Raw genomic sequence first — 26,096 nt, forward strand, 5'->3', positions numbered from 1 at the left:
ACAAATGGAAACAAATATACCAAGTTGTGAGTGCTATTAAGGATTTACAAGCAAATAAAAAATACAATCAAACTTATCAGACCATTCATATTAGTCAGGATTCTCCAGAGAAACATAGCCAAATGGGATATACAGAAAGAAGGAAAGAAGAAACCAGGCTGGGGATTCAGGCAAGAGTTGCTATGGCAGTATTGAGTCCAAAATCCACAGGGCAGGCCAGCAGGCAGGAAACAGGAAACTCAGAAAGAGTTCTGTGTTACAGTCTTGAGGCACAATTTCTTCTTTTCCAGGAAACCTCAGTCTTTGCTCTTAAGGCCTTCAACTAATTAGATAAGTCTCTCCCCCATTATGGAGGGTAATGTGCTTTACTTAACGTCGACTGATTGCAAATGTTAACCACATCTAAAAAATACCTTCACAGCAACATCTAGACTAGTGGTTGACCAAACAATGGGACATCATAGCCTAGCCTCGTTGACATGGAAAATTAACCAATCACATCATGTGTAGCAATTTAGTGTTAAAACTTCATATAACTAACAGCTCATATTCCCTGAGCTAGTTTCACTGGAATTAGAGTTTCAGGGTAAAATTCATTGATGACATATTGGGATGAATTTCCTGGAGTCTTTAAATAGAATATGCATAAGAAGCATTCATGGAGCTCTATTGCTGTGGAGCTCCAGTGAACTCCTCTAGGACTAATGCTCTGGAACATGGTTTGGGAAATGCAGAGATAGACAATTGAAGGCATCCAAAGTTTTAAGCATTGGATTCACCTGTAAATTGTGTTTTAGAAAGATAATTTTTGTGAAAAGGTAAAAGGTGGATGGTGGTGGTTGAGGAAGCAACAAGCATAAATACAACAAACTATGGCATTCATGTAAGATATGAAAGAGATAATGAAGCCCAAAGGAAGAGCAAGAATCAATAAGAATAATTATCAACATATTCCAATACTTTTCAAGGTTTTCCACTTACACTATTAAACAAAATAATGATAAAATAAGCATGAGTTTAACTACACAGACTCCTTAAAATGAATATTTTATGTAGAAAGCTGAAAGCTCAAACCAGCCCTGTTGGGTAGGGTAGGTGTTTCTAGTCAAGTTATCTAAGCAAGAATCTTGTGAGTTAGAAACCTGACATTTTTCTCTCAGTCTACAGAATTTTACATTAGAGTCATTTGCAGCAAAGTCAGAAAATGAAAGACCATTGATATACATATATATATATATAATGATATACTGAAAATGATAGCTTCCTTTATTTTTAGCATTTTAAAATAGAATACATTATTGCTGAAAGTAAATTTTTAGAGATTATACAATTATCTCAACTTAAACATTAGTGGTTCAAGAGTATGGCATTCTTTTCTCACCTTTTCTTGATATAAAAAGGAGAAAAAGGGCCAGGGTGGTGGCTCATACCTGTAAATCCCAGCATTTGGGGAGGCCAAGGAGGGATGGTCACTTGAGCCCGGGTGTGTGAGACCAGCCTGGGCAACATGATGAAACCCTATCTCTACAAATACATATAAATATATAAATATATATATATATATATATGTATATGTGTATATATATATATATTCAAAAGCATTATATTTTACCTAAATTTATGCCAGGAAATCTACCAGTTCATAGAGCCACAAAAATGCCTAAGACAGAATCTCTTTGTCTACAACTTATTCACTATGATTAGCCAGAATTTCTCACAACCGAAGTTAAACATACCTAGGAATGACCTGGTACAGGGGAAAGAAAAAGTTTTGGAGACAAATAAAACTGGGTTCAAATACTGGCTCTTAAAACTATGAGCAAGTTACTTATTTTCTCAAGTGTCAATCACTTCATATACAAAATTACCATCCATGTAAAAGCCCACAAATCTAGATCTATATCTTGATTTAGATTTTAGGTTTTTCTCATTGTTTTGTTTTGTTTTGTTTTTTCATGTTCTCAAATATTCTTTTTTTTTAATACTTTAATTTCTAGGGTACATGTGCATAACGTAGAGCTTTGTTACATATGTATACTTGTGCCATGTTGGTGTGCTGCACCCATCAACTCGTCAGCACCCATCAACTTGTCATTTACATCAGATATAACTCCCAATGCAATCCCTCCCCCGACCCCATCCCCATAATAGGCCCCGGTGTGTGATGTTCCCCTTCCTGAGTCCAAGTGATCTCATTGTTCAATTCGCACCTATGAGTGAGAACATGCGGTGTTTGGTTTTCTGTTCTTGCTGTTCTTTGCTGAGAATGATGGTTTCCAGCTGCATCCATGTCCCTACAAAGGACACAAACTTATGCTTTTGTATGGCTGCATAGTATTCCATGGTGTATATGTGCCACATTTTCTTAATCCAGTCTGTCACTGATGGACATTTGGGTTGATTTCAAGTCTTTGCTATTGTGAATAGTGCCGCAATGAACATATGTGTGCATGTGTCTTTATAGCAGCATGATTTATAATCCTTTGGGTATATGCCCAGTAATGGGATGGCTGGGTCATATGGTACTTCTAGTTCTAGATCCTTGAGGAATCACCATACTGTTTTCCATAATGGTTGAACTAGTTTACAATCCCATCAACAGTGTAAAAGTGTTCCTATTTCTCCACATCCTCTCCAGCACCTGTTGTTTCCTGACTTTTTAATGATTGCTATTCTAACTGGTGTGAGATGGTATCTCATTGTGGTTTTGATTTGCATTTCTCTGATGGCCAGTGATGACGAGCATTTTTTCATGTGTCTGTAGGCTGTATGCGTGTCCTCTTTTGAGAAATGTCAGTTCATATCCTTTGCCCACTTTTTGATGGGGTTGTTTGTTTTTTTCTTGTAAATTTGTTTGAGTTCTTTGTTGGTTCTGGATATTAGCCCTTTGTCAGATGAGTAGATTACAAAAATTTTCTTCCATTCTGTAGGTTGCCTGTTCACTCTGATGGTAGTCTCCTTTGCTGTGCAGAAGCTCTTTAGTTTAATGAGATTCCATTTGTCAATTTTGGCTATTGTTGCTGTTGCTTTTGGTGTTTTAGACATGAAGCCCTTGCCCATGCCAATGTCCTGAATGGTATTACCTAGGTTTTCTTCTAGGGTTTTTATGGTTTTAGGTCTAACATTTAAGTCTCTAATCCATCTTGAATTAATTTTCGTATAAGGAGTAAGGAAAGGATCCAGTTTCAGCTTTCTACTTATGGCTAGCCAATTTTCCCAGCACCATTTATTAAATAGGGAATCTTTTCCCCATTTCTTGTTTTTCTCACGTTTGTCAAAGATAAGATGGCTGTAGATGTGTGGTATTATTTCTGAGGACTCTGTTCTGTTCCATTGGTCTATATCTCTGTTTTGGTACCAGTACCATGCTGTTTTGGTTACTATAGCCTTGTAGTATAGTTTGAAGTCAGGTAGCGTGAAGCCTCCAGCTTTGTTCTTTTGACTGAGGATTGTCTTGGCAATGCAGGCTCTTTTTGGTTCCATATGAACTTTAAAGCAGTTTTTTCCAATTCTGTGAAGAAAGTCATTGGTAGCTTGATGGGGATGGCATTGAATCTATAAATAACCGTGGGCAGTATGGCCATTTTCATGTTATTGATTCTTCCTATCCGTGAGCATGGTATGTTCTTCCATTTGTTTGTGTCCTCTTTTGTTTCACTGAGCAGTGGTTTGTAGTTCTCCTTGAAGAGGTCCTTTACATCCCTTGTAACTTGGATCCCTAGGTATTTTATTCTCTTTGAAGCTATTGTGAATGAAAATTCATTCATGATTTGGCTCTCTGTTTGTCTGTTACTGATGTATAAGAATGCTTGTGATTTTTGCACATTAATTTTGTATCCTGAGACTTTGCTGAAGTTGCTTATCAGCTTAAGGAGATTTTGGGCTGAGATGATGGGGTTTTCTAAACATACAATCATGTCATCTGCAAACAGGGACAATTTGACTTCTTCTTTTCCTAACTGAATATTCTTTATTTCTTTCTCTTGCCTGATTGCCCTAGCCAGAACTTCCAACACTATGTTGAATAGGAGTGGTGAGAGAGGGCATCCCTGTCTTGTGCCAGTTTTAAAGGGAATTTTTCCAGTTTTTGCCCATTCAGTATGATATTGGCTGTGTGTTTGTCATAAATAGCTCTTATGATTTTGAGATACGTACCATCAATACCGAACTTATTGAGCGTTTTTAGCATGAAGGGCTGTTGAATTTTGTCAAAGGCCTTTTCTGCATCTATTGAGATAATCATGTGGTTTTTGTCTTTGGTTCTGTTTATATGCTGGATTACGTTTACTGATTTGCATATGTTATACCAGCCTTTCATCCCAGGGATGAAGCCCACTTGATCATGGTGGATAAGCTTTTTGATGTGCTGCTGGATTCGGTTTGCCAGTATTTTATTGAGGATTTTTGCATCGATGTTCATCAGGGATATTGGTCTAAAATTCTCTTTTTTTGTTGTATCTCTACCAGGCTTTGGTATCAGAATGATGTTGGCCTCATAAAATGAGTTAGGGAGGATTACCTTTTTTTCTATTGATTGGAATAGTTTCAGAAGGAATGGTACCAGTTCCTCCTTGTACCTCTGGTAGAATTCAGCTGTGAATCCATCTGGTCCTGGACTTTTTTTGGTTGGTAGGCTCTTAATTATTGCCTCAATTTCAGAGCCTGCTATTGGTGTATTCAGGGATTCAACTTCTTCCTGGTTTAGTCTTGGGAGAGTGTAAGTGTCCAGGAAATTATCCATTTCTTCTAGATTTTCTAGTTTATTTGTGTAGACTTGTTTATAGTATTCCCTGATGGTAGTTTTTATTTCTGTGGGATCGGTGGTGATATCCCCTTTATCATTTTTTATTGCGTCTATTTGATTCTTCTCTCTTTTTCTTCTTTATTAGTCTTGCTAGTGGTCTATCAATTTTGTTGATCTTTTCAAAAAACCAACTCCTGGATTCATTGATTTTTTGGAGGGTTTTTTGTGACTCTATCTCCTTCAGTTCTGCTCTGATCTTAGTTATTTCTTGCCTTCTGCTAGCTTTTGAATGTGTTTGCTCTTGCTTCTCTAGTTCTTTTAATTGTGATGTTAGAGTGTCAATTTTAAATCTTTCCACCTTTCTCTTGTGGGCATTTAGTGCTATAAATTTCCCTTTACACACTGCTTTAAATGTGTCCCAGAGATTCTGGTATATTGTATCTTTGTTCTCATTGGTTTGAAAGAACATTTTTATTTCTGCCTTCATTTTGTTATGTACCCAGTAGTCATTCAGGACCAGGTTGTTCAGTTTCCATGTAGCTGAGCAGTTTTGATTGAGTTTCTTAGTCCTGAGTTCTAGTTTGATTGCACTGTGGTCTGAGTGACAGTTTGTTATAATTTCTGTTCTTGCACATTTGCTGAGGAGTGCTTTACTTCCAACTATGTGGTCAATTTTCGAATAAGTGCGATGTGGTGCTGAGAAGAATGTATATTCTGTTGATTTGGGGTGGAGAGTTCTGTAGATGTCTATTAGGTCTGCTTGCTGCAGAGATGAGTTCAATTCCTGGATATCCTTTTTAACTTTCTGTCTCGTTGATCTGTCTAATGTTGACAGTGGGGTGTTGAAGTCTCCCATTATTATTGTATGGGAGTCTAAGTCTCTTTGTAAGTCTCTAAGGATTTGCTTTATGAATCTGGGTGCTCCTGTATTGGGTGCATATATATTTAGGATAGTTAGCTCTTCCTGTTGAATTGATCCCTTTACCATTATGTAATGGCCTTCTTTGTCTCTTTTGATCTTTGATGGTTTAAAGTCTGTTTTATCAGAGACTAGGATTGCAACCCCTGCTTTTTTTTTTTTTTTTTTTTTTTTTTTTTTTTTTTTTTGTTCTCCATTTGCTTGGCAGATCTTCCTCCATCCCTTTATTTTGAGCCTATGTGTCTCTGCATGTGAGATGGGTCTCCTGAATACAGCAAACTGGTGGGTCTTGACTATTTATCCAGTTTGCCAGTCTGTGTCTTTTAATTGGAGCATTTAGTTCATTTACATTTAAGGTTAATATTGTTTTGTGTGAACTTGATCCTGTCATTATGATATTAACTGGTTATTTTGCTCGTTAGTTGATGCAGTTTCTTCCTAGCCTAAATGGTCTTTACATTTTGGCATGTTTTTGCAATGGCTGGTACTGGTTTTTCCTTTCCATGTTTAGTGCTTCCTTCAGGAGTTCTTGTAAGGCAGGCCTGGTGGTGACAAAATCTCTAAGCATTTGCTTATCTGTAAAGGATTTTATTTCTCCTTCACTTATGAAACTTAGTTTGGCTGGATATGAAATTCTGGGTTGAAAATTCTTTTCTTTAAGAATGTTGAATAGTGGCCCCCACTCTCTTCTGGCTTGGAGAGTTTCTGCTGAGAGATCTGCTGTGAGTCTGATGGGCTTCCCTTTGTGGGTAACCTGACCTTTCTCTCTGGCTGCCCTTAACAGTTTTTCTTTCATTTCAACTTTGGTGAATCTGACAATTATGTGTCTTAGAGTTGCTCTTCTCAAGGAGTATCTTTGTGGCGTTTTCTGTATTTCCTGAATTTGAATGTTGGCCTGCCCTACTAGGTTGGGGAAGTTCTCCTGGATGATATCCTGAAGAGTGTTTTCCAACTTGGTTCCATTTTCCCCCTCACTTTCAGGCACCCCAATCAGACGTAGATTTGGTCTTTTTACATAATCCCATACTTCCTGAAGGCTTTGTTCATTTCTTTTTCCTCTTTTTTCTTTAGACTTCTCCCTTCATTTCATTCATTTGATCCTCAATCGCTGATACTCTTTCTTCCTGTTGATCGGGTCGGTTACTGACCAGCTTGTCCATTTGTCACGTATTTCTCATGTCATGGTTTTTATCTCTGTCAGTTCATTTATGGTCTTCTCTGCATTGATTATTCTACTTATCCATTCTTCCATTCTTCTTTCAAGATTTTTAGTTTCTTTGCACTGGGTAAATAATTTCTCCTTTAGTTCTGAGAAGTTTGATGGACTGAAGCCTTCTTATCTCAACTCGTCAAAGTCATTCTCCATCCAGCTTTGATCCATTGCTGGCGATGAGCTGCATTCCTTTGCAGGGGGAGATGTGCTCTTATTTTTTGAATTTCCAGCTTTTCTGCCCTGCTTTTTCCCCATCTTTGTGATTTTATCTGCCTTTGGTCTTTGATGATGGTGATGTACTGATGGGGTTTTGGTGTGGGTGTCCTTCCTGTTTGTTAGTTTTCCTTCTAACAGTCAGGACCCTCAGCTGTAGGTCTGTTGGAGATTGCTTGAGGTCCACTCCAGACCCTGTTTGCCTGGGTATCAGCAGCAGAGGCTGCAGAAGATAGAATATTGCTGAACAGCGAGTATACCTGTCTGATTCTTGCTTTCAAAACTTCGTCTCAGGGGTGTACCCCACCGTGTGAGGTGTGGGGTGTCAGTCTGCCCCTAGTGGGGGATGTCTCCCAGTTAGGCTACTCAGGGGTCAGGGAACCACTTGAGCAGGCAGTCTGTCCATTCTCAGATCTCAATCTCCATGTTGGGAGATCCACTGCTCTCTTCAAAGCTGTCAGACAGGGTCGTTTGCATCTGCAGAGGTTTCTGCTGCTTTTTGTTTGTTTGTTTGTTTAGCTGTACCCTGTCCCCAGAGGTGGAGTCTACAGAGACAGGCAGGCCTCCTTGAGCTGCTGTGAGCTCCACCCAGTTCGAGCTTCCCAGCAGCTTTGTTTACCTACTTAAGCCTCAGCAATGGTGGGTGCCCCTCCCCCAGCCTTGCTTCTGCCTTGCAGTTAGATCGCAGACTGCTGTGCTAGCAATGAGGGAGGCTCCATGGGCATGGGACCCTCCTGGCCAGGTGTGGGATATAATCTCCTAGTATGCCATTTGCTAACACCCTTGGTAAAGCGCAGTATTGCGGTGGGAGTTACCCGATTTTCCAGGTGTTGTATGTCTCAGTTCCCCTGGCTAGGAAAAGGGATTCCCTTCCCCCTTGTGCTTCCCAGGTGAGGCGATGCCTCGCCCTGCTTCAGCTCTCGCTGGTCGGGCTGCAGCCGCTGACCAGCACTAATTGTCCGGCACTCCCTAGTGAGATGAACCCAGTACCTCAGTTGAAAATGCAGAAATCACCCATCTTCTGTTTCACTTGTACTGGGAGCTGGAGACTGGAGCTATTCTTATTCAACCATCTTGCTCCACCCTGGATTTTAGGTTGTTCTCATTGTTATTAGTTCATCTAAAAATAATTTTAGAAGGTATAAATAAAGTGAAAATTCAATAGCCAAGGAGATGAAACTACCATTGCAAAATTGTAACTGAGACAGTGAAAGAGATCTGACCTAACCAACTCCATCTTGCTTCTAACTTCCAAACTGTCCTTATTCATTCCTGGGCATAGGCTGAACTAACTTTAGAAGGAACTTAGTTGGGAGTTTAAAACAAAGACGATAAGAGCCCTTTCCCAAAACAAACCTCCTTCTTGCCTGGGGACTAGACTGCCTTTGTAGGACTAACAAATTAGCCACAAGATTAGATGGTATGGTTTAGAAGTCATTCAACTGGAGGCTACAAGATTCTAAACCTCCCTAAACTGCTCCAAAGATCAGTGCTTGAGAAATTTTGCAGACCCTGCACTTGATGGATCAGCTGGTACCACCCAGATGGATTAACTGGCTCATCTGATCTTGTGGCCCCAACCCAGGAACAGACTCACCGCAAAAAGACAGCTTCAACTCCCTATGATTTCATCTTCTATCTAACCAATCAGTACTCCTGGCACATTGGCTTCCCCCAACCCACCAAGTTGTCCTTAAAAATTCTGATCCCCAAATGTTAGGGAGACTGATATGAGTAATAATAAAACTCCAGTCTCCCATACAGCCAGCTCTGTGTGAATTACTCTTTCTCTGTTGCAATTCCCCTGACTAGGCAGTGGGCAAGGTGAACACACTGGGCAGTTACAAATTTAGGGACTCGCCCTTAATTGTCCTTGTGGCTACCTTCCTGTGGTTCAGTAGCCCCCCTCCAGCACTGGATCCAGAGGCCAGCCCAAGTGGCCACCTAGTTCTCTTGGACTAGGGGCTGGCTCTGATACTCTGTCTGTAGGTGGGGCACTGCCAACCCAATGTGCATGGATTTAGTGCAATAAATCATCCTGGGGAGACATCCCTTAACTGTAGCCCTATCATAGGATGTCTGTCTGTAGCCCCATGTTGGGGTGCCTGTCTGTAGCCCCATTGTGGCATCTCTGGGTTGCTGAGTATCCTAGGTGCTGCCAGTGCCTCCTTCCTTCTCCCTTCTGGTTCTGTTGTCCCATGGTGGGATGTCTGTCTCTAGCCCCACTGCAGGACTTCTGTTTGTAGCTCTACCCTGGGGTGTCTGTCTCAGTTCAACTTCTTTGAGGGTCTCAGTTTGTCTGAAGCCCCTTGCAGGGTATCTGTCTTGGTTCGGTTCCTGAAAGGGTCTCGGTTAGCTCTCCCTAACTAGTAAGAAGAGTCTTGGTTCAGGAGACTTATCTTCAATCAGGAAGATTTTGGGGAGATTTTGCAGACAGATGATAGCAGAATAGCTTGGAATGGATACTTTTGGAGTTCTTGGTTAGGGATCTGATTTGGAGGCCTTGTGTCTGGCTTGTCATTGTCTGTGTTTGCACATGTGAAGGGGATCTCAGAACGAATTGCTGATAGAAGTCCAGCAGGCCTAACTCAGAGAACCCTCCTTGTTTGTCTGGTCACATTCAGTGAGCTCTAAAGAAAGCTCAACAGGGATGTCTTAGGGTGACTCTCTGCTTTTCTACTTGCCCAAAGACCACCTATTGTAAATTGCTGGTTGGAGGTCATTCCTCTCAACCTGGAGTGGATCAAAGACAACAGGAACCAGCAGAAAACAGTTTGAGCCTTGCCAGGATGACATTGGAGGCTGAATGAGGTGACAAATATCTGTTTTATGTGTATTTTGCTGGGATGGAAAATGTTAATTCAGTTCCCTGTGCAGCCTGTTGGGCAACATCTTGCAAAATTGAGAATCTTTTATCCACGGTTTCATAAAACAGAAAAGTTTGATTTTCTTTTGTAAAGTGGCTTGAACCCCATAGCTATGGCACAGTGAGCAGGGTCATCAAAAGCCACTCAATTATTCTGAAAGCTGCAGAGCAAAGGAAACTGGAAACTTGGTATGCCAGCAAAAAGGATAAGAAACTCCTACCAGCCAAGTTTCTGGCCTCTTTCTCTCTTGCTCTGTATATGTATGTATGTGTGTGTGTGCACGTGTGTGCACGTGTGTGTTTGTGTGTGTAAACGGTAAATGTCATAGTTCATCTCTCCCGCAAGGGTTTGATTAATAATAAAAAGGATCTGTGAGACTCGTCTTAGGCTGTAGCAAATCTGGTGTACTTCGTGGTAAGAATTTATCTTTCTGTGTTGTTCTGTAATGGAGAGAGGAGTATCACAGGATAAAAATGTGGGTTTAGGATGCCTATTAGCCCACTTTTCAAGCCAGCCTGGCAGGCTGATCAGTTACAAACTTTGCCACAGGTCTCTCAAACCAGTACCAGATGAAATTTCTCTGTCTTGTGTCCTTAAGGGCTTAACCTTGTGACTATGTGGGGCTACTTTTCTTGGTTTCCGCCACCCAGAAAGCAGGAATTTTGAGGTTCAAATCATAGTTAGCCTTAAAAATTATCTTGAGCAGTTAAAAGCCTTCACAAATTCAAAATTAATTTCTTTAGGCTTCTTCTGGGAAAAGCAATAGAAACTGCTCAATGCTGTGTAGCTCAGTAGCTAAGGCTTTATCTTTTGACAATGGTGGCCCAGGTTCAATTCTTGACTTCTGGAATGATTCCTTTCTGGTTCATTATTTGTATAACTCTGCCATTTATTAAGGCTTTTCCCCCCATGGATAGCTTCTGGTTTCCTGTCTTGAATTTTCCTTTCTCTAAGCTACCCTTGGGGAGATTCGAAATCTTATTTTAAAAGAAAAAAGAAACTGCTTGCCATCTCTTTGAGATCCAGTATGCATCCATGGTTAAGTTATAATCTTAGTTTAAACTTATTAATTTTATGTGGGAAGTTACCTGTGGTAGAATTCAAAAGTCAGAAATACTGGTTATCCTGGCTAGAGTCTGGTAATGAGGTTTAAAAGGATTTTTGTTTGTTTGTTTGTTTTGAGATGGAGTCTAGCTCTGTAGCCCAGGATGGAGTGCTTTGGCACAATCTTGGCTCACTGCAAGCTCCACCTTCCGGGTTTATGCCATTCTCCTGCCTCAGCCTCCCGAGTAGCTGGAACTACAGGTGCCCACCACCATGTCTGGATAATTGTTTTGTATTTTTAGTAGAGCCAGGGTTTCACCGTGTTAGCCAGGATGGTCTCAATCTGCTGACCTTGTGATCCACCCGCCTCGGCCTCCCAAAGTAAAAGGATTTTCTTTTTTTTTAGAAAAAAGAGCTCTATGGTTAAAATCAACTTAATTAAAAATCGGTAGATCTAAACTATATGTATTTCAGAGGGCTTTATGTTTTTTCTCTTCTTGAGCTTTTTCTGAAAAAAAGTATTTGTCTTCTCAGTAGACTGAATTGTTCTTCTCCATTTTGTCTTCTTGCCACTCATAATGCCCACATGCGAGAACCTAGGATAAATTCTAATAGCCTGGGACTCCTGGGGAATAGCAGAGAAGATACCACAGACCCCATTCTAGGAAAGACCTCTGCTTTCCTCATAGAAGCCAAGAAATTCAAAGAGAATAGATCCCTCTCAAAATCGAAGGCTCTGTTCTGTTTTGCACTGTGTTTGCTGATGGTTTTTACTTTTGTGGGCATCACAAATTACTCTGCATCATGAGAGAAACTTGGCGCATAATAACTAGTTAGGAAATATACTTTTGGGGGTGGTTAATGGTAGTTACGGGGGTGTGAATCCCAAATGTCTGAGACAAGACTCAGTTAACTTAGAAAGTTTATTTTGCCAAGGTTGAGGATGTGTACCCATGACACAGCCTCAGGAGGTCCTGACGACATATGCTCAATGTGGTAAGGTTATAACTTGTTCTTATACATCTTGGGGAGACATGAGATATCAATCAATATGTGTAAGATATACATGGGCTCAGTCTGGAAAAGTGGGAGAACTTGAGTCAAAGGCAGGACAGGCCAGAGGGAGATAAGAGACAAATGGTTCCATTCTTTTGAGTTTCTGATTAGCCTCTCCAAATGAAGCAACCAGATATGCATTTATCTCAGTCAGCAGAGGGGTGACTTTGGATAGAATGGGAGGCAGGTTTGCCCTAAGCAAACTCAGCTTGACTTTTCCCTTTAGCATAGTGATTTGGGGGCCCCAATATTTATTTTTCTTTCACATTTTCGCCTTTTCTTTTTAAAAATATTTTGGAGAAATAATTTCAGGAGAAAATTAGTCTCTGGTCTCAGGATTCATCTGATCTATCATGGCTAGGATGATTTATTCCTAGAAGGAAAGTCCCAAGTTCTTAGGAAAGTTCATATATAGCAGCTTGTGAAGTCTAATGTCCTATGAAGAGAAAATAGGGTGAGGAAGGAAGAAAAACAAAAACAAACAAAGAACAATGTTGGAAAATTGATATCAGCTACATTGCTCTGAAGTTCATACATCAATAGGTAAGTATAAAAGTTGCTTATGTATATAAATAGGTTGCTGTTATTTTCTTCTGAAGTTTAAGTTGTCTAGCTTCAGTTCACAGAGTTTTACAAAAGCACAGCTTAGTTTTCAGTGACTCCAAATTGGGAAAAATGGGAGAAAAAAAGAAGGAAAAGAATGAAAGCATTGTTTTGAAGACTTGTAGCCAAGAAAAATTAGAATTTTGTCCAAACTGTAGAAAATAATAAAAATTGAAAAACATTAGGCAAGAATGGAATCTAACAACAGGTGTACTACAGTTTTTGAAACAATTTTTCTCCCTCCAGTTTCCCACTTTTACTAAAGACAAATCATGGTAGAACAGGTTTGCTTTATTATAATTGGCCTAATTATTTGTATACAGTGCAGCAAGAACAATTATTTTTACATAGGCTTTTATATTCACTTTGATGGAACTTTGTTCCGTAGAAGGAATCTCAGATAAGACTTTTTTAAAGCCAAGCCCAGCCATAGATTTACACAATAGAATACCTACGAGTTGGGTGAATTCCTCTTCTCTTGAGGTTCCATGACAAACTTGGGGCTCCTATGCCTGTCAGAAAGTGGCATTCTTTACTTACCATAGGTCACGAACCATGTATAGGAACTGTGTCAACAAGGTATAAGGCCAGTTTTCCCAAAGGGCTTTTATTGGCTCCGTAAGTCAAGTTTGATTCCTTAAAGGGCAGCACACTATTCCATTCAAAGCCTTGGTAAAACAACCAGTTTCTCCAATTGTGTCCTGTTATAAATGAAAAGAGATTCTTGTTGCACTTATGTAAATAACTGTATTGCCATAAGTTAAGAATACTCACCAATAGTTTCCAAATTCTGGAGAAATCAGGTAGAGAGAAACAACTATGTTCCAAATTATGTTTATAGGAGTATACTAAATTTTTAAAAAGCAGTCAATAGCTCAAAAGAAAAGTTTCCTTGACTCTGGCAAAAACAAAAGATCAGCAATGTTTTAAGCAAAAAGTCAAAAAGACTACTTCAGTCTTCTATTAGTTCTGTCCATGCATTTTATTCCTATTTTGCTTGATATTTATGAACATTTTGGTTCTCCATGCATCCTGAAAGTTTTTCTTCTATTCTGATGTCACAATTTCCAAAGTTATCAGAAACTTATATTCAAGAGTGCCTGTTAGAGTTGTATAGCTGATTGTAAAACCACCTTCGAAAGAGGACCAGAACAAGACAACAATTGTTCATGGATGATGAAAAGCTTTAGGGCAGCTATAGTCAAAGACACTATTGACAAGGAAATTTGTTACCTCTGTGGTACACAATAATTTAATATAATATTTATAATTATTACTAATAATGTACACTAAGTCATATCAGAATTATAAGTTTCCCATAATTTTGGAACGCATGGAAAATGTATAATTCTGACATGACTTAGTGTATCAGAACGCAGTGTATCAGAATGGCTACATGTTTAATGGAGCCAGCAATTCAACATAACATAGATCACACTTTGACTTCAAACACCATTTCATATTTGACAATGTTTCTTGTATAATTTTTATACCAAATAAACCAAATTATGTCATTTTTGGACTTTAGGAAACCTGATATCTTAAAGGATTAATTAGGTCAGAAACAGACATAATTTATAATTTGATTTTGGAATGTTTGTCAAATATCAAAGGTTTAAAACACCTGAAATCACAGTTCATTGTAAAATAAGTCATTCATTTTGCCAACGTCAGTTCTGGCACTGAGCTCTTTTCATTTCCATTTCAGAGAACAATACACAGTTTTCCTCCAAAATATAAAGCTGTAATTTAAGGCATTTATACTAACTTTTAGGTTAGAATATGTGCATCTTTCATTTTTTAAACATTTTAATCCTTATTTTTAATAGATTTTACTTTTACAGTCCCTCATCATTTTTAATTAACAAATTCTTACCCATAGACTATACATAAATTTTAGAAATAACTTTATTAAACAAGACCAACATGATCTTAGTACCAATTCTGCCCCTCTCTGATGTTCTTTCTTCATTTAAAACACTAAGACATTGGCCAAGCACAGTGGCTCATGCCTGTAATCTCAGCACTTTGGGAGGCTGAGGTGGGTGGATCACTAGAGGTCAGGAGTTCGAGCCTGGCCAACATGGTGAAACTCCATCTCTGCTAAAAAAAAAAAAAAAAAAAATACAAAAATACAAAAATAGGCTAGGTATGGTGACTCGTGACTATAATCCCAGCTGCTCAGGAGGCTGAGGCAGGAGAATAGCTTGAACTTTGGAGGCAGAGGTTGCAGTGAGCCGAGATCATGCCACTGCACTCCAGCCTGGGTGACAGAATGACTTCTTTCCAAAAATAAATAAATAAATAAATAAATAAAACATTAACATCTTCCTATGTCTTGCAGTTATTTTGAATATTCAATGAGAAAATAAATATAGCATGATTTACCATACAATAAATGTATTACACTAATAGTTTAAAATTTTTCAAGTACTTGATGTCATTTACAGAGAAAACATGTGTATGACTAGATTTGCTTTCGTAAAAATAATATTACAGTAAAGAAAATATATTTTTAGAATTAAGATGAATCCAGGAATATTCCCCAAAAATATTTTGAAAGGGGAACTGAATTTATGTGATTACATGGTTGAGGTTATCAATCTAGCAAAATTCTGATTAAAGGGCAATTGTATCTTTGTTTACATTCACAGTCTGGGGACATCCAGGTTATACTACAAAGACCAATTTGGCATTTACTGTAGAAAAATAGACCTCCTGCTTAAAAATATTGGGAAATTTTCCCATGACTCTCAGTGGAAAGGAAAGCTACTTTTCTCAAGAAATTATTATGATTATATTTTATGGACATTGTAAATGTTTTACCTGGTTTCTTCTTTTTTTCAACTTTGGCTACTTGGAAGCTCAGGGCAAATTTGTTGTCAACTTCCAGAAAGTTTACAGACCTAGGTGATGTGGGTTTCTTGCAGCATCCATGCTGCACAAGTCAGAGATATTAACTTTTCTTCAGTCTACAAGTTTTATTGTTAATTACATTTCATCATGCTAGACTTCAATCCAAGAGAACACATTTTCTCTCAGAGCTAAATGGCATTATTGATATCCTATACAACATTATTTCCACAGAAATTTTTAATGTAATCTGTAAGTTCTAAAGCATGATAAATATTTCAGGTGGCATTACCCCAGAAACAATATCATCTCCTTCTGAATAACTAAGAAGAAACACATACTTTTCATAGGTCCAAAGAAACTATGATGATTGTTATATTTCAGTGGAAATGAGTGTAATACAACAGGAAATCAAATATGTTGCTGCATGACTGAATTTAATTCTGCAAATCTACCTCTATTAAGAAAATATTTTCCATCTGTCATGTAAATCTCTGCACTAACAATAATTTTTCTCTACTGTCACTGTTTTAATTTCCTGTGACCAGAGACATTAGCTCTTTTATGTATTGTTCTAGTAAGTATTGAGGCAGGATCTTTTAAAGCCATAAGTTAATTAAAGATTAATTTGAGTGACTGTTCCTGTTTCTTAACAGACATGTGCCTCCATTTGTTTGTGTTCTTCAGATTCTTTCTGGTCACAACCGACTCAGAAATCGTCTTTTAGTTTTGCCAGTGTTCATCCTAAGTCCCTCAGAGCCAATGATCCATTACAATGTAGATCACACTTTGACTTCAAACATTTGGCTGATGAATATGTTGGCATCAAAACAAGAAAGAAGAGACATTCAGCTTTCGACAAACTGAATTATCATCAAAGAAAGAAGTGGAAATTTCTTTATTAATTAGGAATAGAACCATCTTCACTGATGTTGGGGCATGTAATCATTCAGCAACATATTAAGGGCTAAGACTAGCAAACCAGGAATGTATTGTGTTACACTTAATTATGTCATCAGAATTTTTTAAAGGCAGTGAAACTCCAACAAAGTAAATGAAATTAAGTACAGTCATTCAAAACTAAGATCAACTCTGGAAGTGCAGCTTCTTTATTCCTATCTCACCTCACAAAGGATTTTTAAAACACTAAGCACTTAGAATGCTATAAGTTCAGCAACTTGCACTATGTCTTACACCCAGCAGGTATTCAATAAATGTGTGAGAGAGGGAGGGAGAGAGGGAGGGAGGGAGGGAAAAAGGAAGGAAGAAAGAAGGAAGGAAAGAAGGAAGGAAGGAAGGAAGGAAGGAAGGAAGGAAGGAAGGAAGGAAGGAAGGAAGGAAGGAAGGAAGGAAGGAAGGAAGGAAGGAAAGAAGGAAGGAAGGAAGGAAAGAGGGAAGGAAGAAAGGAGGGGAGGAGGGAGGGGAGGGGAGGGGAGGCAGGAAGGTTGGTTGTAATCTTCATGATCTAAAAATTATAAATATATACATTCTTCAAATGAAGAAATTGAGACACAATGAGATAAAATAGCTTGTCTTATATAACCCAGCAAGGAATTGTTGATATTTGGCTTTGAAGTAGAATGACCTGACTATTAAGGTCACTTGATTCATCTCTACAATGTACTGTAACATAAAGTTAGTTAAGTATATGGTGATTATTAAGATTTAGGGAGCAACATGGAATACTGGTTAAAAACTCACTCAGGCCCCAGTGAGAAGACTTAGGTCAAGCACCACTCAGCTAGTTAGCATCTATGTCATCTATGTGTACAACAGAGATAACAATAGAACTCATTTTATCCTGCCATGTGGAATATGCTAAAGGTTTAGGAAGTAATAGCTGTTATTATTATACAATAATGTATAAAAACTACAGATTATAGGAGCATCTAGCTTAGGAAAAATTATGCTCAAAGCCTAGATGTATCAAAAAGACAAGGCTATGATTTTCCATTAGACATTCACTTCAAAGTAAAAGTGTCCATATAATTTTGCCATAATCAAAAATTGTGCATGTCATTATATTTTTATTTAATTAAATGTCTCAAGTTAATAATGGCAAGGACAACATGATTTTTAAAACACAGTTTGTTCTCATTTAGTTCTTCATTGGCAAAAGGGAACTTCCTACAAAATGCATATATAAGGTCTTGTAAATAGTCTACTACCTTAAAATAATCACAAAGAATTGAAATATAGTTGACTGAGAAACTGCATAAACCTTCTGACTATTATCCCTCTTCTACCACTAGATTTTTCTTTCCTGCTTTTTTGAAACTTAGATCCAAATCCTAATAGCAGCACTCATTTTCATCATCCTTCAGAAACATCTACTCAATGAAGACAACTGTGAAAAACTATACATGGGATAAGATATATACAAACTTTCAAGCACAAAACAATAATACAATCTCATTATTTCAACTAAAAAATAGAAACAAGAAACCCACAACATATAGTATGGTGATCCAAACAGTCAAGTGATATTTTAGATATTCTTTACATTACTGGCCCTGCATCATACCTGGGTGTATGTGTGTACATGCAGTATTTGGCAACACTTATTTAATTAATGCAAAAACATAAGCAGCTGACATGAAACTGCAAGTCATTATATTTTAATTTCAATTATCATTTTTGTTCCCATATGTTCTCCTGATCATGTTAGAATTTAAAAATATTTGTATTTCGCACATATGTAGGCCTTTGAAATAAAATAGAAAATATGATGAGACTAACAAATAACAAAAGACGGCCCATTAAATCACTTGGAATAGAAAAAGCTTGTGCCAGCTTTTCCTTTGAAATAAAGAGGAAATGGTGCACCACAGGCCCCAGACTGTTTTCCTGAGGTGATAGGATATTATGATTTGCTGTATCTGTTTCCTCAGGAAACAGCAAATGTTGAACATGTCAATGCTTTTCAGGAATGAAAAAAAAAAATCCAGAAAAAGACTGCCAAATTGGCAAGGACAACTTTCCTATCTTTGTTTGAAGAGCAACAACTCAGAAGTTATTTTATTTCCGAATAGCCTTTCTCATATTGCCAACAGAAATCCATTACAATATATAAGAGTAAGATTTCTTGTCCCTTTTCACCTTTATTTGCCGTCTTTCAACTGGCAAGAGTCATTTTGACCAGCAGATTAATCTACTGTAAGACGGATCCTCATACAAAGGTAGGTATTTGGAAATATAAACTTAATAATTTTTATTTTGAATATTAACATTTTTCTCAAAGATAATCTTTCCAAAGATAACATTTTATGGGCTTTTCATAGAACATTCATTATCAGCAAAAACATAAGCAGCTGACATGAAACTGTAAGTCATTATATGCATTAAATTTTGAAAAATTCTGGTTTTTTCAGGTCAAAGTAAAACATTCATGTTGGGCATTTGGGCCAATCAGTCCATCCAAGTACACAGTTGGCTTTTCCTCCTGATGTACCTTAAAGTTCTTGAAACTTCATAGGGATAGAATACTCTCAGGTGTACTCTAAAAGAGAAAATTGTTCTACAGAATATTTTTATTATTGGTTTTTCTTTTGCTTTTCAAACTTCTTTTAAGAATGGATCATAGGAAAAGTAATAGTTTAAGGAATAGCCACACCCACATATGTATAATTAAATATTCAGTGAAATTTTGTCCATAGAATTCTTTCAAGACTTGCATTGCTCAGACCACACACTCAACCTATGTGCAGAGTTGACTATCAGGAAGCCAGTTTGCTCAATGGTGCATGGAGTTGCTTTCCCAGAACTCAAGCTATCATGTATTTGAAATATATTGTAAAATTTGAACCAATTGAGAGTAGAATACCTGGACATTTCCATGTTCTCTGCCTTAGTCTCTGATATATGGATTTTTGGAAGCACTTTGAGATCACTCATCACAGACTAAATTAATTTGGTAGAATGTTGTTAAAACTATGAAGTAGATTATGTGACTCTTCTCTTGGACTATACCCAACAGGGTGATTCCTTTTTTTTTTTTTTTCTTATTTTTAAGCTGTTCCAAGAAATTAAATTTGTAACATAAGATCTAGTTAAAATGTTAATATCAAACCCATCTATAGAAATCTATAAAGTAATGTACCTACTATTTTAAAAATATCAAAATGTTCAAATATAAATAAGTATACATTTTAAGGTAGTTACTTCTAAGGGAAAAACCTTAATTATAAAAACTTCTATTGCTCAGAACAATTTATGAACAACTCTTTTGCATTATCCCAAGGATCAGTTTACAAGTCAAAAATAAAAACTACTTCCACTATTTTGAAGTCAAATTTTATAAGCCTACTAATATTGCCCCACAGTAACACTGAATTCAAAATAATGTTAGGCAAATTCCCTGAAAATGCAATAGTAGGATATTTGTATTACATTATATCCAAATGTTGAGACATTTTAAATACTACTTTTTAATTAAAAAAAAAAAAAAACCAATCATACTGATCACCTATTGTGCTTACTTTCAGAGGCAACCGAAAGGATGAAATCACTGACTTGGATCTTAGGCCTTTGGGCTCTTGCGGCGTGTTTCACAGTAAGTATCATTAATCACGGTCACACATCTTTATACTTTTCTCATTAACTATTATTTCAGATTTCTTTTTACGTTAATGATGTTACCTTTCCATCAATGGTTATTAACCATTGATGAAACACTGTTTAAGACTTAAATTTAAATTTAAAATCTAATTTAAATAGCCACACATGTCTGATGGCTGCCATACTGGACAGTTCAAGTCTGTAATATCAGACTGCATTAAACAGATACGTATAAATGTAAGTCCCCATACTCTAGTCGGTGACACAGTAGGTAAAACTCTATAAAAATAAATAATTAAAATAGAACTGTTTTTCCCAGCATGTAGTTTATGGATCATTTACACCAGAGTCACCTAACTCACTTATTAAAAATGTAGTAAAGACCTCAGCCAAGCCTCAATAAGAGTATCACATAATGGGAAAGATGCATTTTACCAAGGATCTACAAGTATCTTTGCATGCTAAATTTTGAGAGAATGCTAAGCATTTATATATAAACAACTACTCTGTATACAAAACCAGGTTAAAGACAAATGAGATACTAAATATCATACAAAATTACAAAAACATTTTTAAAACACACGTATTTCAAAGTAGTAGAATCATACTTGATTTCAAAGTAGTGTTAGATTAATTCTAGGGACAGAAAGAGAAGATTAATTCCAGAGTAACTTCCACCAAAGTACTATAAAATCTACTATATCAAATGGAAAAATATGAAGCCATTTTTTTTAGATTATGACTTCCACAAATCAAGCAACATAAAATTACATCATTGTGAAACATGAATCATAAAATAATTCCTCTTTCATCTACTTTCAAAAAGGAACAAAAGCAGGAAATTCTCAGGTTACTGAGGTAGTCTGACCTTTGCTAAATTACTGAGAGCATTATATATTGACATAATTTTTAATAAACCAATAAAATATATTGACATATTTTAAGGCAATATCTTAATGACTTGATTATAAAGCTGATTTTCAATATTTTTATGCCTTCAGAATACAAAAGAAAAACATTTTATAATTTCAAAGTATCAGGTTTTTGTTATATAAAATTTTTTTATAAGATTAATTTGAAAAAGATAGCTTTCTAGGCAGGCGCAGTGGCTCATGCCTGCAATCCCAGAACTTTGGGAGACCAAGGCAGGCGGTAACTTGAGGTTAGGGGTTCAAGGCCAGCCTGGCCAACATGGTGAAACACTGTCTCTACTAAAATTACAAAAATTAGCCAGGTGTGGTGACATGCACCTGTAATTCCAGCTACTCCAGAGGCTAAGGCAGGAGAATCGCTTGAACCCGCGAGGCAGAAGTTGTAGGCAGCCAAGCGAGCCACTGCACTCCAGCCTGGGTGACAGAGTGAGGCTCTATCTCAAAAAAACAAAAAAAAAGAAAAAAGAAAAAGATAGTTCTCTGATAGCATAAGCAGTATAAATAGATATAAACCTTTCCCCCAACTTAATTATATGAGATTCATGATGATTGATAATTATCGAATGTTGGAAATGTGAAGGGTAGCATGTCATTTACGTGTGTGTATATGTACACACACACAAATAAAGCAAGTCTAACTACTATTAGTCCCATTAAAATACAAATAAATTTAGGTTCAAAGTATCCATGTCTTAGACGTACTGTTCCTAAACAAAGTAATGTAGGAGATTAGTGTCAATTATAGCCCTTTGAGAGAGTAGTGTTTCTTCTTAACATAGTATTTTCATCATTTTTCTGAGTTTATTACCTTTAGAAAGTTGTGGAAAGGGAGCTAATCAATGTGATTGGGTATATTTAACACAAAGATTTTTCATTACTTAATATTAAGATCAATATCAGGATATCTTTAGGAGGCAAAGATACTTTCAGCTAATTTTTTAATTGTTTTGACAATAAAAGTGAATGGAGTATTTTCCCACACTAAGGATTTGTTTCCTTGACAATTAAAAATCAAGTCCTGAACTTCCATACATCCTAACTAGTCTTTGGTTTGGCAGCACTTGGGTCAAATGCCCTGCATAATACCACAGAATGTCATCAGCTAGAAAAGACAAACACGAGGCCAGTTCTACAGAAGTGCCTTGGCATTTTTCATTTGTTGTATTAGTGATCCTAATAAAACTTTTACTCGCACATTAAGGACAGAAGCCAGGTTGAAGAGCAAATGGGAATTGAGAAGTGGAGTTGGCAAATCTAGAATACCCTTTCATAGAGCTTCGCTTTGCAGGAAAGATGTGACAAGAAAATCAATGACAACAAGGGTACCAGTGGTTGAAACTGAACCTTTTATAAGCAGGGAAATAATAAAACTTGATATTTCTTTTGCAAATGATCTATTTAAACTTTCTGTATATTTTAGGTGAAAGGGTAAGAGTAGAATCAAACAGTCAAATCAAGGTGTCATTACAGTAACTTGGGTAAAAACAAATGACTTAGGTTAGAGTGGAAGTAAGAGAAATGATAAGAAGTGGTTAGAATTAGAATTCAGGAAGGGAGATGCAAAACCAGTAGGATTGTGGGGGAGAAGTGTGAGTTGAACATAAATGGTAGTTGTTTTCTGAAGAAAATGAGTCAGTTTATAATTCCTGTCATTTAACTGTCTCATTTTCCTCAGAAAACAAATTCCAATATTATACTTACAAGAAGTAAAGGGAAGACTGACAGAGCCAAGTCCCTGAGAAGACACTTCTAAAGAAAGAGAAAATTCCTAGCTATCAATGACTCCATGGTTGTGTGGCCAGTAAATCAGGGAAGTTCATTTCTAATTGCCTGAAATATCTTGGTGAAGCAGGAGAAAAGCCACTTTGGTGGGGGTAGATGAGAGCTCAGGATGAGGTGGAGAATGTTGATAAAACTGGCATCAACTTGGAAAATTACAGGCTTCTGGGGAAGTAGGAAGAGATCATGTAAGATAAGACACTCAAAAAAGGATTTCAGACAGCACTGAAGGACGCTAACTCTGATGGTATAGTGCTTGTGACATCCTCTAGCATTGTTAAGAACCTGGCATTAGGAATCCAGGACAGGGATGCTTTACTGTAATAGTAAAGTTTAGGATTAGCAAGGGTAATGGCCAAATAGGTGAAGGGACTGAGAACCACAGGAAGTGAATGTAGTTTTGAGTCCAAAAAAAGCATCTGCTCCAAGCAACCTGGACTTCTTGCCATCAGTAGAGTGGAACTTCATTCTTACCCCAGAGCATTTATGTATTTTCATTCTATTTGGCATGTTTCCTCCTTATTTTATATTCTTTAAGCCTCTTTTCAAATGACTTCTTCTCACTAGAAAAATCCTTCATCATTTTCCTATCCAGAACTGATTGCTTTAACTACCTAATATATTTGTTCCTTGCACTACTTTCCAGTTTTTGTATGTTAATTTTTTTTAATGGAGACAGAATCTTGCTACGCTGTCCAGGTTGACCTTGAACTGCTGGCCTCAAGCAATCCACCCACCTCAGCCTCCCAAAGTGCTGGGATTACAGGCATGAATCACCATGCCCAGTCTCAGCTATTTTTATTTCTAAAAATTGTGCTGGATGTATACCATACTTGAGCCAATCATCGCTCTAAGCATTTTACAGGTAGTATTTCAGAACAAAAATCTGACGATAACCACAGGAGGTGGATCCTTTTATTAATGTCATTTTTCTGACAAGAAAAAGAGACTCAAAAAGTATTCCACACTCACCCAACCTCTATGTGCCAGAAGCGGAACTGAAACCCTCGCATGAAACCCCACAGACTCATTCCACTCATTTCACTTCCCTTTAAATCACATTTATCCTGCCTTGTATTGTAACTCCTCTGCCTGTAGATTCATAGAAGATCTGTTTGTAACCCTGGCTCCCCACCACAGCTCCTACATTAGCTCATTGCACAAAGTAGGTGTTCATGATATTTTTCACAATTTATTAATGTTCAAAGTCTGAACAGCCCTGAACTCTTGAATTAGACGTAAAAAGACATTTTTCTCATCCTGGAAGGGCATTTATTTCCACTTACAATTTATTTAAATGACAGATTCGACTAAAGGCAAAGGGTAAGATTTTTGCTCATTATATAAACATATATATATTTTTAGTCAACACTATCCCTGCTTTCATAGACAGCCTAGGTAATCAGAAAGCAAAAGAGAAACTTTTTTTCTTTGATAATAGACTTTCAGACTATGTGACTTAGATACAATGTAATGATTTTCTATTGCTGCATAACAAACTACCACCAATTAGTAGCATTAAAAACTCATAAATATCTCAGTTTCTTTGGCCATAACTGAATTTGGCTAGTTGGCTTTCTGCTCAGAGTCTCACAAGGCTGAAAAGGTGTGTCCACTGCTGTATTTTTTTTTCTGCAGCTCAGCGTCCTTTTTAAAGCTTGTATGGTTATTGGCAGGATTCAGTCCCTTGGTTATTGGGCTGAAGCCCCTACTTTCCTGCTGCTTGTGAGCCCGGGGCCACTCTCAGCTCCTATAGCGGGTCTACCATGTACCTCCACGTGGCCCTCCCCACAACATGGCATCTTGATTCAAAGCACAGAGAAAAGCATTCGCTGCAGCCTCAAATCTCTCTGATTTCTTCTGTCTCTGACACTGTAGAACCTTTTTTAAAAGGGCTCACCTGATAAGGTCAGGCCAGCATGTGCCAGCAGGGAGTAGAAATCTTGGGGCCATCTCACAGTTCTGCCTACCATGGAAAGCATTCACCCTTATATTTAACTGTGAAATAGGTGAATTAAAATTATTTACTTCTTTTTTCCACAGCCTGGTGAGAGTCATAGAGGCCCCAGGGGACCATATCCACCTGGACCACCAGCACCTCCTCCACCTTTTGGCGCAGGATTTGTTCCACCACCTCCTCCTGCACCCTATGGCCCAGGGAGAATTCCACCACCCCCTCCCCAACCCTACGGTCCAGGGAGATTTCCACCACCCCCTCCTCAACCCTAAGGTCTACCACTCCATCCTGATGGCCCAGGTTATCCACAGCCTCCTTCCCAACAAAGACCCTATCCACCTGGACCTCCATTTTTCCTGGTAAATTCTCCAGCTGATCCTACCCTCCCTACTCCTGCACCCCAAATATGAACAACTGCAGCAGGTGCCACCACCACCACAAAAGACACCACTACCCTCGTAACTACTGCTTCTACTACCCAAAATACGAATTCCAACACTGCTTCCAGAAGACTTTTATGTAAAATCGCTTCCGTTTTTGAATGAGAATGAAAAATTCCAAAAGTGCTGAGCTTTAGGGAGAAATAATCTTAGAAAGAAATTGTAGAAAAACCCTATGCAAACATAACATTTATACCAATGAGGTGAAAATAAAGAATTGAGCATCAATATGAAGTCTCCACTGTTATCATCAGAGCAACATTTTTCCCCCAGTTATGTCACCTAAATGAATATTACTGCTGCCAGAAGGCTAGTCTTGTCCCATGAGGCCAAAGAGTAATTAAGGAAAAATGAAATGAGACACTTGAACTTGAAACTTAAGGTTATGAAGTGGGAAGAGTAAGGAACAGGATTCTCTCTTCAGTATGGCAACCCATCATGCAATTACAAAGCCCAAAAGATGTTAATAGGTACTAAAATGAAAGAATCTTAGCCCTCACCATAGCCTGCCCCCTGAAAACTCCTGAGTTCCATGTAATCATTGCTTATAAATAATTGCAAAGAAGAAACACCATTTAGCAAATCTAAATATCTGAGATGTGAAGCACAAGTCTTAGAATTTGATATGAAAAATCATTTTCTAAGCTAAGACAGAGATAGGAGATGGTTTTAGATACCAATAAGAAGAGGCTTATGGCTAAGATTTCCAAGTGTCTTCTGCTTCTAATTATTAGTTGATGTTTTAATCAGAAGTATTATGATATGACTATTTAGGAAATGGCCTCATGATGTCATGAGAGCTTTATCTTTCATGTTTGACTTTTTCCTTCAGGACACTTAACTTCCCACATTGCCATCAAACACTTATAAATTAAATCTTCTCAAGATACCTAAAGTAAGCAAAAAAATTTATATGTGC

At 37.6% G+C, this 26,096-nt stretch overlaps 1 protein-coding gene across 2 annotated transcripts in view; it reads left to right on the forward strand.

Annotated features, from left to right (window-relative positions):
- The window catches only part of LOC105477342 (submaxillary gland androgen regulated protein 3B), a 50,969-nt gene extending 25,189 nt beyond the window's left edge, over nt 1-25,780 (forward strand). The window contains exons 1-3 of one of the 2 annotated variants that reach the window (XM_071093474.1): nt 18,571-18,691; nt 19,997-20,064; nt 24,824-25,780. In XM_071093474.1, coding sequence (XP_070949575.1) covers nt 20,011-20,064; nt 24,824-25,009 — 240 coding nt within the window. In that variant the 5' untranslated portion in view covers nt 18,571-18,691; nt 19,997-20,010 and the 3' untranslated portion in view covers nt 25,010-25,780. Of the gene's footprint in view, nt 1-18,570; nt 18,692-19,996; nt 20,065-24,823 lie in introns of those variants that run through there. The other variant, XM_071093473.1, reaches the window with a different exon arrangement.
- The last annotated feature ends 316 nt before the right edge of the window (nt 25,781-26,096 follow it).

This window comes from Macaca nemestrina, chromosome 3, assembly GCF_043159975.1.
Source record: "Macaca nemestrina isolate mMacNem1 chromosome 3, mMacNem.hap1, whole genome shotgun sequence".
Taxonomy (NCBI): domain Eukaryota; kingdom Metazoa; phylum Chordata; class Mammalia; order Primates; family Cercopithecidae; genus Macaca; species Macaca nemestrina.